The sequence below is a fragment of the Drosophila novamexicana genome, unplaced genomic scaffold (assembly GCF_003285875.2).
Source record: "Drosophila novamexicana strain 15010-1031.04,08,12 unplaced genomic scaffold, DnovRS2.1 tig00004554-arrow-pilon, whole genome shotgun sequence".
In the NCBI taxonomy this organism is placed as follows: Eukaryota; Metazoa; Arthropoda; class Insecta; order Diptera; family Drosophilidae; genus Drosophila; species Drosophila novamexicana.
In genome coordinates this window covers 1305170-1319661 of record NW_020825051.1, presented here as the reverse complement: position 1 = coordinate 1319661, position 14492 = coordinate 1305170, and the positions used below count along the sequence as shown (strand labels likewise).

At 51.4% G+C, this 14492-nt stretch overlaps 1 protein-coding gene across 2 annotated transcripts; it reads left to right on the top strand.

The window, feature by feature from the left end:
• Positions 1 to 44: 44 nt before the first annotated feature.
• LOC115769645 lies at positions 45 to 14475 on the top strand. Of its 2 annotated transcripts, none has more exons than XM_030714557.1 (18): positions 45 to 340; positions 1044 to 1338; positions 1407 to 1483; positions 1540 to 1690; positions 1754 to 1864; positions 1933 to 4603; positions 5919 to 6698; positions 6758 to 7200; positions 7266 to 8231; positions 8288 to 9880; positions 9940 to 10110; positions 10169 to 10918; positions 10990 to 11123; positions 11179 to 12074; positions 12136 to 12494; positions 12552 to 13453; positions 13505 to 13966; positions 14026 to 14475. In XM_030714557.1, the coding sequence occupies exons 2-18, from the start codon at positions 1204 to 1206 to the stop codon at positions 14144 to 14146; spliced, it is 10722 nt and encodes a 3573-aa protein (XP_030570417.1). In that variant the 5' UTR covers positions 45 to 340; positions 1044 to 1203; the 3' UTR covers positions 14147 to 14475. The 2 variants fall into 2 exon arrangements, with proteins under 2 accessions (XP_030570417.1, XP_030570415.1); XM_030714555.1 differs by having other exon boundaries at positions 1081 to 1338; positions 14026 to 14146.
• The last annotated feature ends 17 nt before the right edge of the window (positions 14476 to 14492 follow it).

Here is a 14492-nt window from a genome sequence, read left to right as displayed (position 1 = left end):
GCTTTTAACAGGGCGCACACACTTCTATCGATTATTGTGAACGATACGCTCAACCACGCGATACATCGTTACTGCAAATTAATCGAACTATCGGGCACAGCTGATTTCTGCAATAACAAAGCAGTTTTCAAAACGGTTTTGTTTATAACAATAGACGCACACAAAAAGAACTCAGCGCATTAAATCCAAAGTTTAAAATATAAAAAAACGCTAATTGCTTTAATATATAAGCAAGTGTAGTGAGCCAACACTTAAAACCAAAATGGCGTACTAAATTGTTGTTGCCTGTGGTTTTCGGTACTTTTTATTTCGTTCTTTTTTTTTGTTGTTGGTGTGTAAGGTCTGTTGATTTTGTGCTATTATATACTATGTATAAATACACAAACATACTTATGTGTCTATTTCATGACAAGCGTCAGCAGCAATTTACGCAGTTTAAAAATTGGACATGTTCGGTGTGAACTTTTTTATGTTTACATGCCAATTGTCGCTTTTGTTGTTGTTGCTGCTGTTGCTGTCGTTGTCCGATAAGCGCACTTTTTAATTGCTGATCGGCCAATTCGTTAATTATGCACTTTCTATTGATGAAGTTGCGGTCGGCGTTGCTTTTAGTTCGACGCTTATCGCCGCGCTGCGTGCATTGGCCGTTAAAGACACGCATCATTGCCAGCTGTTTACTCGATGGGAGGCTGCGAGCCACCCCCCACCTTCCACTAAATACCCCGCGCGCCAACAAACACCGGCTTTGGATTCGCTTGACAACAGAACGCAACGCCCAATGGCACATGTCTATAAATAGCAAATCGAATAGTTTTCCTGCAGTGGCTAAACAACAACAACTATAAAAGTTTCCATTGTCGCTCGTCCAAATAATCAGCTTCACCGGCCTCTGTCTTTCTGCTGCCACAAGTAATCACACCAAGCAAACGATGCATTGTTCTCCCGCTACCTCGGCTTACCCCGCTCGCCCTCGCGCACGCACGCATATTTACACACAAATGCACTTAAATACTTATACTCATAATTTACTTGTTTAATTACAGCTGGCAGCCAATCGCTAATATATTGCCTTTCGCTCAGTTCTGTTCCAGCGCTTATTGCGGCCACAACGTTGTCCGATGCTTGAGAAGACGGTAGCAGTTGTAGCAGAAGCCGTAGCAGTAGCAGCAACAGCAGCAGTCAGCGGGGATCGTGTGTCTTGTCATGGCCACCGAACACCAGCAGCAGGAGGAGGAGCAACGCCAACTGCTGCTGCATACATTGAACAGACTTTGGAGCCATTATCTGCACGCCTCAGACTCTGAGGCAGATGATAACCAGGCGGCAGCGAGTGTCAAGGTTTGTATGCAACTCGGATACCAACCCAATCTAGCAGCGTTCGTCAACGTTATCAGCTTCGCTTGCAGGAACACTGGCTCTGGCTGTTGCTATATAACTTTCAGTACTTGGACGAGCAAACCTTGCAAGATGCGCAGTTTAATAGGTGAGTGCAGCGGGATGGAGTCAGGGAGCAGCTAGCTCAATTGTCGTACATTGCAGCCACTTCAATCACCTGCCCGAGGAGCTGTGTTCCTATTTGCTGGAGCAGGTGTATCAAATCATCAGCGCGGCCAAACGCAGTTCGCATGACCTGCCAGAACAGCCGGACAAATGCATCAAACAGCTTCGGAAACAGCACAACTTGGCGCAGGTGGGTGCACATATATAAAAACAGAACTTCACGCTTCATTAATGCATTTTACATATTTTGCAGCTTATACTGAGCACGCCCAGCGATTGCAACAAGATATTGGCGCTGCGAACATTTCTTACCAACGGATTGGGTCAACATTTGCTCGCCTTTCTGCTGCGCGTGCAAATCAAGGCAAGTGCTGGGACGCTTAGAAGCATTTAGTTAGCATTATCATTGTTATCAGTTATTGCCCTTTGCAGCACATTGCTTCTCAGAAGAGCCTCTGCCAGTTGTGCATCAATCTGTTTCCCAATTGCAAATGGAGCGCCACAAATGCGTCGCTGCAGCCGCTAACCAGTATTGCCCAGTTCATTGCCGGCTTTCACCTGAGCTCACAGCGCAGCAAAACGCGACGTCAGCAGCAGTTGCAGCAACAACACCTGCAGCAGCAACAAAAACAGCAGCAGACTCAGCAACAAGTACGACTCCCTGTGAAGATTCTCGACAGCTTTGAGCAATTCAAAAGCGCTTGCAAAACAAGTGATGAACTGGCCCTGCTGCTCATTCAGCTACTCACGCGCTGCATTGATGCGGAGCAGGAGCCACAGCTGAGCGTGACTGTGCATAACTTTGCACTTGGACATTTGTGCAGCGGCTGCGTGGATGAACTGGAGCCGGTCGGCGGCAATGATGAGATTATTAAATTTGAGCTGCTCCAGCTAATCGCACAGTGTGTCAACAATTTCTACATACACGAGCAGCAGACGCCCAGCTTCTTAGACTTTAATAGCAACTTCAGTCAACTGCTGTATGCGCTGGCTGCCAATCGGAGCTGTTCGGTGCTCTCCCATGCTGTGCTCTATATAATGTTTGGCACGCTGCACAATCTGGTGGAGTTTGGCGCTCAGCAGCTAAGCCAAATCGATGTGAAGCACTTTGACAACTGTTTTGATGTGCTGCAAGAGGCGGCCACATCCACCAACAGCACATCATTGCTCTTTTTGCACATCTACAAGCTCCTGCTGCGCCTCACTGACCATTTGTCGCGCCAGGAACAGCAGCAGCAATGCCTAATGGAGAGCAGTACGTCCAGCGCTCTGGTCAAGCAACAGCAGCAGCCGCCACGCCACAAGCGACAACGGTACAGCCAGCTGCACTGCACGGAGCACTCACTCAGCTGTTACTTCCAGGGTAAACTGTATAAGCTATTGCCCAGCCTGGTGCCAGAGCTGCAGGAGCATAGCGTGCGCTCACTGCTGCGCACCGGCAGCTGTTGCTGCCACTACAATGCTGCCAACTATGCCACCTGCCTTCGCTTGGCCACCCAACTCTCTGGCAGCTATCAGAAGTGCGCCTACAAGTTTCTCCACTACAATGTGCTGCACACCATTTTTGTGAAGCGTTCGCCACAGCATTGTGCCGTCTGCGAGGAGAAACTCAAGTCGCCAGCTTTTCATATACAACTTCTGGGCATATACAGAGATAACTATCGTGCACTGATGAATAGCACCTCAATGCTGCTATTTTTGAAGCATCTGAAGCACATTGCCTATTTGTTGTCGTACGATCTGGCAGCTGGCCTTCTCGCCGAAGTGGTGCTGCCCGTTTTTCGGCAATACAAGCAGCTAAGCGAGTGCAAGACCAAGACGAATCCAGTGCACAAGCTGCCACGTCTGCAGCTGCCCTGCAAGCTGGATAATTATCGCATCCTACATGAATGCCTCAGCATCTTTGTGATGTACCTCAGCGACATTCGGCTCATCAAGGCCTTCTACAATGAGGAGAACATTGGTTATATGCAGGATTTGTTGTGTGTGCCCGAGCTGCAACGCGGTGTCTGTGATCTGATCAAGGTGGGCATCGATAACATTGCCTTTCTGGGCGACAATGGACACGAGCAGATTGCTCTCAGCCGGCGGCTCATACAGTTGCAGCTTAATAGCAGCGATCGCGCCTCGCGGTTGTTCCAGGCGTTGCTCCACAGATGCGCCAAGCGCTCCCATGTCAAATTCTGGCTGGAAGAGACGGCCAACACGGCGCTGCTGGCTGGGCATAAGCCCGTGGATATACTATATATTACGGCACTCCAGTGGACGCTTAACTATGAACTGCTCAAGACCAGTCAATTGTTCTACAATGAGTTTGCGAAAATCTACTCGATACCCGTGGAATTGACTGTTGACGAAGACGAGGAGCCACAGCAGCAGCTGGAACAGGAGGAGAAGCTGCGACATGGCGATAAGACAATCGTCGACATACTCAAGCTAAACTACAATGCGCTTGGCTGTTTCCTAATGTTGCCCAAAGCCGCAATCGCCGCACTCTCAACCGCAACCGCAACCCCAGAGACACCGTCGCCGTCACCGTTGACGAGAACGTCGCCCATTCGTGGCTCAAGTTCATTGGAAACGCTCGTCTCGCATGTACAGCTGCCGTTCAGTGCGCTGTCAGCCTCCACGACGACTGCTACTAATTCGGACTACGCAGATTCCTCCTTGGACTACGCATCAATCATAAACAATTACGCCGAGCAGCCGGCATTGTCTTCCTTTCTGCAACACCTGCAGAATAGCCAACCAGACGAGAGTATTGTGCTCTTTGACATACGCGGAAGCAATCCCAGCCACAGTAACAGCAACAACAACAGCATTGAGCCAGTGCCTACCTCCACCCATTTGGCGCTCTCCAGCGTGCTCGCAGAGGATGAGGTGGCCGCGGCCGGGCTGATTAGCAAGTTGTTCAATATTGTGGGCTCGCTGTTTGGGGGCATCGGTGGCTCCCCCGAAAGACGTGCCAGCCCAGAGCCCGTCATGGACATCGATGCAGATTTGTTGTGCCTCTACGAGCCGAATGGGGAGTGCAAGAAACTGCTGCTGAAACTCTTCGAGGCGACCATGGCCATATGCATCAAGGGCTTTCAGAACGAAGAAGGTAAGTTTAAAGTCAGCGTGATTTGAAGAATGGACGTGGCCCAACATACCCTACCCCCATAGGCAGGGCATATTGACTCGATGAAATTATGGCATATATGAGAAGTTAAACTAGATACATAGGGCTTAAGTTTAGGGCTTGTTATATTTTGTAGATTTTTCTACATTTTCCACACCAAGAATAGCTGCCAACCTTCAGTTTTTATTAGGTTTTCTAGTGCATTTGTTTCGAAATCTAGTCTTAAAGCTTAACTAACTTTGGACCCAATCTTTTCCTTTATCAAACCATTTTTGGTAGATGTTAATTTTGGGTAGAGATCTAATGTAGCCCGCATTTTGCATATGAAAATATATACGACTCACAATATTTTCAGTACAGCGGGCAATTGTATATTTAAAATGAATTTGTTTTTGTTCATAAATGTGAAAAATCAAGGCAGCAAGCTGGTTCAAACTATAAGCTGGGTTAAAGCGTATGCTATCTACATTTATTTTAACTACATTTTGTTCTCACAAAGCTTTTCTTTAATATTTTTGCTTATCTCATATAAAAAAATTTGTGTTTTTTTTTTATTTATTCGTAAAAGTGGTTTGCTTCAGATTAAAGTTTTTCTTTTTCGTTTCGAACCGGCTTGCAGCTTTGATTGCAATGCCTGTGCAGGTCATCTTGGAAGCTCTATGGCTACAGCTCAGATCTGCAGTTCTTTGGTTCCGTTTGTTTCAGTCACATTCCGCGGCTAATACGTTTCCAATGCAATCGACAGTGTCGACTAAGGCTGAGGTGAAGCCTTAGCAGTGCCCCTGGGGCGAGAACAAAGCGCACACATTCACACACACAAGCTTAGGCCGTGGAAGCGGGGCGTCGACGTGGCTGTAAAGCTAATAACGGTGCTTTGTGGTTGGCCCAAGAGTTAATTATAAGCCAGTCAGCCAGTTAGTCAGCGAGTCAGCTAGTTAGTCAGTCAGTCGGGCAGACGCTGAGTTACTTAGCCATAATACGGGCGCTTAAAACGCTCGCATCTGGCCGCAGACGAGATTGAATTTCTCTGACTGTGTGTGTGTGAGTGTGTGTGTGTGTGTGTGTGGGTGTGACATGGATAGCCGAGCATTCCACACGCTCCGACAGAGGCAGACGGCACTTTTGCTTTGGCGCTCGGCCAACGCTGACGAAGTCGTGTCATCCCCGGCGCCGTCGATGTTTTCCCAAGATAAGACACAACCACGAGAATCTGGCTGTTTCTTATCTAAATCTGGCTCGTATCTCGCAGCTCGAATCTCTTGATCAACGGCAATTCTCTTTCATTTCGTTGTTGCAGTTGAGAAGATGCAGAAGCACCTGCGCAAACTGAAAGCCATCATATTGAGCAACGCCTCCAGTGACTGGTCGGAGCATGGGGAGCAGCATGCCCGGGACAATGCTGTAATACAGACGCTGCAAACGCTGCTGAAAATTGCCGAGCTCTCGAGCACACACAACGAGCCGGCTGGCGTGGTGGCAAACAGCCCCACTGGCGTCTCCGCTCAGACGCGACCACGTGCCCGTTCTTTTAATAGCGGCAGCGTGGAGCTGCCCAGACCGCAGACGGTTAAGCTGCCGGCCAAAAACTCGCTGGCCACACCGCCAACGCCGCGCAGACGACCCAATTCCAGTGACGCGGCCCTCGGGGACGCCGATTACTTTTCCACGCGCGCCTCGCTCAGCTGTGCCGCCGACAGCGAGCTGGAGCTGAGCGAGAACGAGCAGGAGTTTTATCTGACCGCCGACGAGGGCTACGAGGCGGATGGCGAAATAGCCGAACTGAGCGAATCCGAATGCGAACTAAATGGCGGCGGTGCCGCTGCCAACGAATCATGGACGCCATTTCAGCCCTCCTCACGCTACCGCAGCCACATCATGCACGAAGGCCTCAGCCAGCTGGTGGTTCAGATGCTAGTGGAGCTATCGGTGATGTGCATGCGCCAGCCATCTGGCTGGACAGAGAGTCTTACACAGCTGGCCAATCGTTTGTTTGTCATACGCGACTATCTGGGCGGACCCCTGTGTCTGCTGCAAGGATTTGCACCCGTGCTCAGCAGCAGTGATGCCAAGTTGCGAGGTGAGCGGTAGCAGAAGAAAGTGATTCCTTTTTATTAAACTCCCCATTTGCATTTGCAGAACTGCAGCAATCCATATTGGAGCTGATCAGTCATCTGAATACGCCCGATGTGCTCAACTGCTACTTCAGCATCTTGGCCAGCAAACAGCCGCCAGTGGAGCTGCTGATGCGTCACATGCACCACATTTGCGCTGGCAGCCTGCGCCGTGCCCAGCCCTGCATGGAGCTCGAGTTTCCCATAACCATCGACGGCAAAATTGTCATCACAGCGGATCCCTTCATCAGTGAGCAAATTGAACGCGTGCGCCTCCAACATCAGCGCTGCCAGGCCACTACCTTGTTTACTCGCGCCGCCTGCATTGTGCCCGTGACACAGACGCGCCTCTGGCAGCCGGATGGGCTAACGCTGTCGCTGTGGCTAGAGGTGAAGGGTCAGCAAATGCATCGCAGCTACACGCAGCTGAACGACGACGAGACTCGCTATTCGGGCGAGGATACAACTGTGAGTCGTGCTCGCCATGTTCTGCACATTTGCTCAACTAATCATCCAACTTTGATTCTCTCTAGAAATGCCATCTCGTCTCGCTGGGCAGCAGCGCCGCTATGCTGAGCATTTACATAAGCAACAATCTGCAACTGATCTTTGAGCTGGTCAGGCCCAGTGAACCGTTGCCGGCACGCGTCGAGGAGCACATGGAGGCCAGCGGCAGCGAGCTGCCGCCGCAGATGAACAGCGGCAGTTTTCGTCATGCTCTGAAGCAAACGAAAATGGCGCTGCTCAACAGCTTTGGCCAGATGCATTTGCTAAACGGCCATCAGGCCGCGCAGGAGGGCGGCGGCGGTTACTTCGAGGGCGCCAGCGTGCAGCTGCAGCAGCTGCGTCTGCCACGCAACAAATGGACGCATCTGGTGTTTGCGCTGCAGCAGCAGGCGGCTGGATTACAGATCGGCGTCTTTTTGGATGGCCTGGAGCAGCAGACGCTGACTCTGCCCTTTCACAATTTACGTTTCGCATCGCGCACTCACAGCTTCCAACTGCTGGCCGTGGGCGAGGGTGTGCCGGGCAAGATTGGCAATAGCAATAGTAGCTCCTCACGCTCAACGCTGGATGGCGGTGCACCACGTTATGCGCTGTCCAATCTGGTGCTCTTCAAGCGTCGCCTGGCCGAGCGCCATATAATGCTTAATTTAACAGCCATGGGACCGGACTTTACCGAGTTCACCCAGTGCCAGGTGGCCAACTGGAAGCCCAACTATGGATACGTGCAACTGGGCAAGCTGTCCACTTCCAACATTGGGAATCATGCGGACTGCATGAAGGTGCTGCGACAGGCGCGTGTTTTGGTCTATACAGCACAGCAGCCGGATCTGGTCATGTGCCATGACGTCAGCCAAGAGCTGGACATGGCCTGCTATGGACAGCCGCAGGGGCACATGCTCTACGGCGAGCTGCTGCAGCATCAGCCGCAGACACTTCAAACGGCGGTGCTGCTCAGTGGCGGTCTCTCCACCATGCTGTATCTCTTTGCCAGGGTAAGCGTTAAGCTCTACTCAAATCCAATTTAAACTAACCTACTCTCTCCATACAGATTGTGGAGCTATCGGGCACAGCCAACACACAAGCCTTGGCGCTGGACTTGCTGCTGCAGTTGGCCCACTCGGATGCCCAGCTGTATACAGAGTTTCTGCGCCAGGATTATCTAGCACTGATTGGTTATGTCATCAAATCGGAGCGCTGCTCCAAGGATGTGCAACTGCTGCGCAGCATTGTGAATAATGCCTGCTCGCAGCCTGTAATTAGTCGCAAGGGCGATGTGCTGCACGTGAACGATAACACGACGGCCAGCCTGATCTATCCGCGACTGCTGCTGGCTGTGCTTCAGCGCTACTCGGACTGGCATCGCTCGGGCGCCACCCATTCGGATGTGCTGGACATGCTGTTCCGCTGCATATTGGCTCTCAGCCGGGACAAGCATCCGCAGCGGGACTTCAACATGGAACAGCTACAGAAATGTGGCCTGCTGCGTGCGCTGCTCAATCTGTGCAAGGTGTATGTCATTGAGTCGCCCAGTCCGGTGCACATATCGCCCTATGCTGCCGAATGTTTTGTACAGATTTTGGCCGTCTTTGCGGGCTCTCCGCCAGCGCCCTCGCTGCTTGACGAGATGATGAAGCTGCTGCTGTTGCTGCACAGACCCAGCGAATGTTATGTCACGCATGATCGTGCGTATTTTTACTTTCTGCTGACGCCACAGATGCCTGTGAAGGAGCGCTCACTGGTAGCCGCCAATCTGAGCCGCGTGACCACCTCCTTTCGGCGGCAGGCACAGACGCCTGTCCAAGAACAAGATGCAGAGCGCGCGGAACGAATTCGTCGCCTGCGTCGGCTGCACGACTCCAAGTCCAGCTACAAACGAGCTCTCAACGAAATGGAGGACCAATTGGAGCACATGGCTGACTGCTCCAATCTCAACAAGACCGCATTGCGCCTACTGAGCCCGGTGGAGGCATCCCGCTGGCGTCTCAAGTTTAAACGCCGTCATCCCAGTAACTGTCAAAGCCCCAAGCGCAGTCCCCTGAAGGTCGCACGTAGACGCTTACATTCGCATCCGAATAAGTTCTGGCAGCCCTCGATCCACAGCACACCCAGCTCCACACACATGGCGCCGCTGCCCAGCCGCAAAACTGACTTTTACGATCAGGCGGGCATTGTGACTTTGCAGCAGCGACTGCTCATGCTGCTCAAGGACTTCCTGTGCCTGCTGCCAGACTCTGCCGTGGATGAGGTACTGCGTCACTATGTCAAGCTAGAGTTCCTGCTGGTGCTGGCCAATCAACGCAGCTGCGCCGTGCGCACCGCAATCATCCAGCTGCTGGCGGTGCTGACCAAACGTCTGGGCGCAGCGGAACTTGTTGCCGCTTCGAAGCAGCTGTATCCGCTGCATCTGGCCAATCAGCTGACCATTCATGGCAGCGATGTGGCCATGTTTGAGGCGTGTCTGAGCTGGATTAGCGACCTGCACGGCAGTCTCACTGACATGCTTAGCCCTGAGGTTACTTTGGGCATTCGCCAGCGCTTCGGCCTGCAATCCTTGTTGGCCATTTCAATGGCCATGGGCAACAGCAGCTGGAGCACGGAGCCGGAACGTGTCTTCAAAGCGCTACTGCGCCTCTATCTTCAGGTAAATGTGTTGCTGCTTTACGTACTGAAGCTAGCGCTAATGCCTGATCCATTTTGCAGAATCCCGATGAACAGCTGTGTCTCGTAGAGGCGGGCCTGCTGCAGTGCACCGTCAAGGCGCTGCATCAGCTATATACGCTGCGCCTGAGTCAGCCCAATATGGATCAGTCCATTGTGGAGCTACTGGCTGGCATTGGCGAGCGGGCGCTCAAATCTGTGGGACAAATCAATGTGAGTAGCTGCCCCTAGTTAGCTGTGGTCATCATCTAAGTCCGAGTCTAATCTACAGCTGGTCTGGGACATACTCAATATGCTGTCCTTCTACCAAGACAAGCAGCCGCCGCTGATTGTGCGCAGTTTTCGCGCGGTGCAGGCCCAGCTGCAGCTGCAATGGCTCAATCTGTTCTTCGAGGCCTGCAACGGCACGGGCGGACACCATGGCTACCGCTTGCGCAGCAGCCTACCCGACTGCTCGCTCAACCAGGCGGAGTGCCGCACGCGCATGGAGCTGCTTATTGATCGCTGCACACAATTCTTTACGACTAGCGGCTGTCAGACCAATGGCAGCAGCTACGTGGCCAGCAGTCAGGAACTGGCGCTGTTCGAGCTGCTCGTCTCCTTCGGCATAGCCAACAATCAGCGCTGCAACAATTTCATTGCCTGGGGCTTGCAGCCGTCGCGACCGCGCGACTTGCGCGCCTACATTGTCGATGCCCTGTGGCGCACGTGCCATGATGAGTTTCAGTCGGCGATTGTTTGTGATGTTAAGATGATCAAAGCGCTGCTCTGGCTTAGCCTGATGGAGGATGTTAAGCCACCCATTGAGAATTTGTCGCGCTTGTGCAAGGCGCTGGGCATCAATGAGAACGACTCCACGTGGAATCTGGAGCATGAGCTGGGGCGCCTGGAGCTGAGTCGCAGCAGTGTAGCCTCTAAGCAGAAACAGCTCCTGGAAAAGACACTCTACAAGTTTGAGCCGCTGGTGCAGCATTGCATTGACACCTCCATGGTGACCACCAGGCGCGTGGCGGAGCTGCAGGTGAATGTGTAGCTCTGATATGCTGAACGTGCAACTAATTTAACCTTTATTTTGGCTTGACTACGTTATAGAATGCGGAACGCAAGCTGCTCATGTGCCACATGAAGGACTACGATGACACATACACCTACACCAAATGGCTGGAGATTATACGCCGCATGACGCACGAGGGGGCACCCTGGCACTGCAGCGAACGTGCCGAGTGGTGAGTGAATGCGCTGTCCATCATATCCCTACTCAGCCAATTTTAATTATTGCAGCTCCTGGGAACTGGACGACACGGAGGGGCCATCGCGCGTGCACACGCGTTTGCGACGCTGCCATTTAGATATTGATCGGCGGTTCTTCATGAACGACTACTGCCCCGGGCAGGGTCAGCGTGGGGAGCTGGATCAGTATGTGCGTCCACTGGACTATTTAATAGCCAGCTACGATCAGCAATTGAACATATCGCTCAACTCGCAAATACTCTATAATTTTGCGGCGAAATTTTTGCCCGTCGATGGTGAGATCGATGGCGAGATTATTATAACCGATCTGAAGCTATATTTTCTGGCCACATATCGTTGTAAATACTTTAATGTGAACTGTGATATATCGAACATAACTGAAATTTGGCTGAAGCGCTACCAGCACCAGGAGAAGGCCTTCGAAATAATGCTCGACAGCAACAAATCGTTGTTCTTTTCGCTGCAAAACGCCGACGACTGGAAGATCATGCGCGAGGTATTCTGTGATAAAATTGTAAACATGCCGGACAAGGCCAAAGTGCTGGCCATCACGCAGCAATGGCGCGAGGGCCTCCTAACCAATTGGGAGTATCTGATGACACTCAACCAAATAGCTGGACGCACCTACAACGATCTCATGCAGTACCCAGTCTTTCCCTGGGTGCTGGCCAACTACAAGTCCGAGTGCTTGGACTTGCGCCAAGCGCAAAATTTCCGGCGACTATCGCGACCCATTGCTGTGCAGCTGGAGGAAAATGAACAGCACTACATAAGCAACTATGCGTACATCAATAGCACCAATACCAACATGGGCTCACTGATCTTGAAGCCGTATCACTACAGCTCCCACTACTCCAACTCTGGCACTGTGCTGCACTTTCTGGTGCGCGTGCCGCCTTTTACCAGCTATTTTCTGCGCTATCAAGGTAATGCACGCTGACCAAGTAACCCTTATTGCACTGATCATTACATTATTTTCCTGAAAAGATAACAACTTTGATCTGCCGGATCGCACATTTCATGCTCTGAATACCACCTATTGCCTGGCCAGCCGGGACAGTCCCACGGATGTCAAGGAGCTCATACCTGAGTTTTTTTGCTTGCCTGAAATGTTTGAGAATTTTGAGCGCTTCAATTTCGGCTGCCGTCAGAATGGCGAAAGGGTTGAAGATGTTACACTTCCTGCATGGTCTCAGCGTGATTCACGTCTCTTTGTGCTCATACATCGACAGGCGCTGGAATCGGAGCTGGTGCGCAACGAGCTGCATCACTGGATCGATCTAATATTTGGCTACAAGCAAACTGGCGAGAGCGCCGTGGAGGCCATAAATGTGTTTCATCCAGCGGTAAGTTTGAACTAGTCTGAATACCAATATTCCACTGTTATGCCTGCCTTTTTTCAGACCTATGCAGTTTTCCTTGACTCGGAGATTAGCGATCCCATTGAACGCGAGGCGGTCAAGACTATGGTTAAGACGTACGGCCAAATGCCCCGGCAGCTGTTCAGGTCGCCACATCCCCCCACCAAGGCGCTGGACTATGCTTTGGTGGACACGCCCATTGTGTCCAGTGTTAAAGGTCTGCGCTGGGGCGTCTACGTGGGTTCGCCGCAGTTGAAGGCACCATCGTGGGCCAATATACACAAAATACCCGGCACTGAGCATCTCGTTAGCTTCAGCAACACGAATGTGGTCTATGCACTGCCGGCACGCGCTGGCGTCATGCAGGGCGCCGAGCCGGATACCTATAATGTGATATCCTGGGGATACGATGATCGCATTGTGCGCATCCAGCCGCTAAACAAACCGCAGGCCAAGCCCAAGAACCTGCTGCACAATGGCAGCTTTGATGACATCAGCGCCTGCGGCTGTGATGTGAACTGCAATCAGCTCTGGTTTGGCCACAAATCCGGACGCATTAGTGTCTACAAGTGCACCAGCGGCGTGGAGGCCCAACAGCGCGCGAGCACCAAGAGCCGACAAAGCTATGTGCGTGGCCTGCGGCTTTCCTACAATTCAGCATTTCGCAAGATGACGACCAAGAGCACGGGCTCAGGAACGGGCAACGAAGCAACCGATGATTCAGGCAATCTGCATGCCACACACTCGACTACATCGGTCGCCTCCTCAGGTGGGTCCAGCAACGGCGATGCGCAGCAGCGTGATGGCGCTGATCTGAGCTGGTTGGGTCCAACACTGCTGGTGCGGCACACGGATGAGATCACATGCATTGCGCTGTCCGTGGAGTTTAAGATTGCGGTAACAGCCGGACGCGATGGCATTGCCGTTATTTGGGATCTCAACGAGTAAGTCGCTCGCTAGCTAAACGAATTCACTTACTAATCGCTTTAATTCAGCTGGAGCTATGTGCGCACCATTGCACGTCCTGCGGAGATTCATCAATCGCCCATCACGCACGCGGCCATCAGTCCCACACTGGGCGACATAGTCACCGTGCACACGCTGCCTCAACAGCTCACAAACGCCAATGCAGTACAGTCACCAGCTGCAGCGATTGCCAAGCCGAGCTCAGCGGATGAATGCTTTGAGGTAACTGAGGAGAGTCTGGATGATTTTGTCAATGTCAATATCAATCCCAATGGCAAGTCCATACTGCGCCTGCACTCGGTCAATGCGCGCTATGTGCAGCATCTGGTGCACGAGGATCGCATCCAAGCCGTATGCTATTCCTACATCAAGGAGGGCGTTGGCGTCAACGTCATAGCCACCGCAATGGAGGGCGGCTTTGTGCGTTTCTGGTCCAGTTGGAATTTGAGTTTTGTCAGTGAAATAACCACCGGCACATCGCCCATACGCAGGTAAGTTAAATTGCTACATTAACTTAACAATTGATTATAATAAACTTCTTGGCTTGCAGCATCAGTTACTCCACGCACCAGCATTTGGTGGTACTAACACGGGATTCCCACATACAGGTCTGGGAATCGGAGGGCCTATACGGCAACGCGCCCAAATTTCCGCAAATTGTTTATAAATGAAGGGACATACTCAATGGCAACTAAACTCGAAGCATATCAATGACAGACACATAAAACAGAGTAGCTGATGAATCAAAACTAAATTGGGCTTAAGTCACATGGATATCTATATGTAACTAAGAAGGACTGGGCTCGATCAAGTATATCTACACGTATTAGTTTTATAGCCATAGGTTCATAAAGCTGTTCAAATACATTTTTCTACCAAATAACTTTATAATTTATCCAATTTGTTTTTTCTTATGGCAACCTTATATATCAAGACAAACTATGCCACATAGTTTGCTCATTTTGAATATTATTTGCGCAGCGCTGCCTTCAATTGTTGATATTATCAATAAGCAAT

Coding starts and splice junctions, on each gene's coding strand:
- LOC115769645 (XM_030714557.1), top strand. CDS start 1,204: ATGGCCACCGAACACCAGCAGCAGGAGGAGGAGCAACGCCAACTGCTG. Junction 11,124..11,178: donor TGCAGCGAACGTGCCGAGTG/GTGAGTGAATGC, acceptor TAATTATTGCAG/CTCCTGGGAACTGGACGACA. Junction 13,967..14,025: donor GGCACATCGCCCATACGCAG/GTAAGTTAAATT, acceptor CTTGGCTTGCAG/CATCAGTTACTCCACGCACC.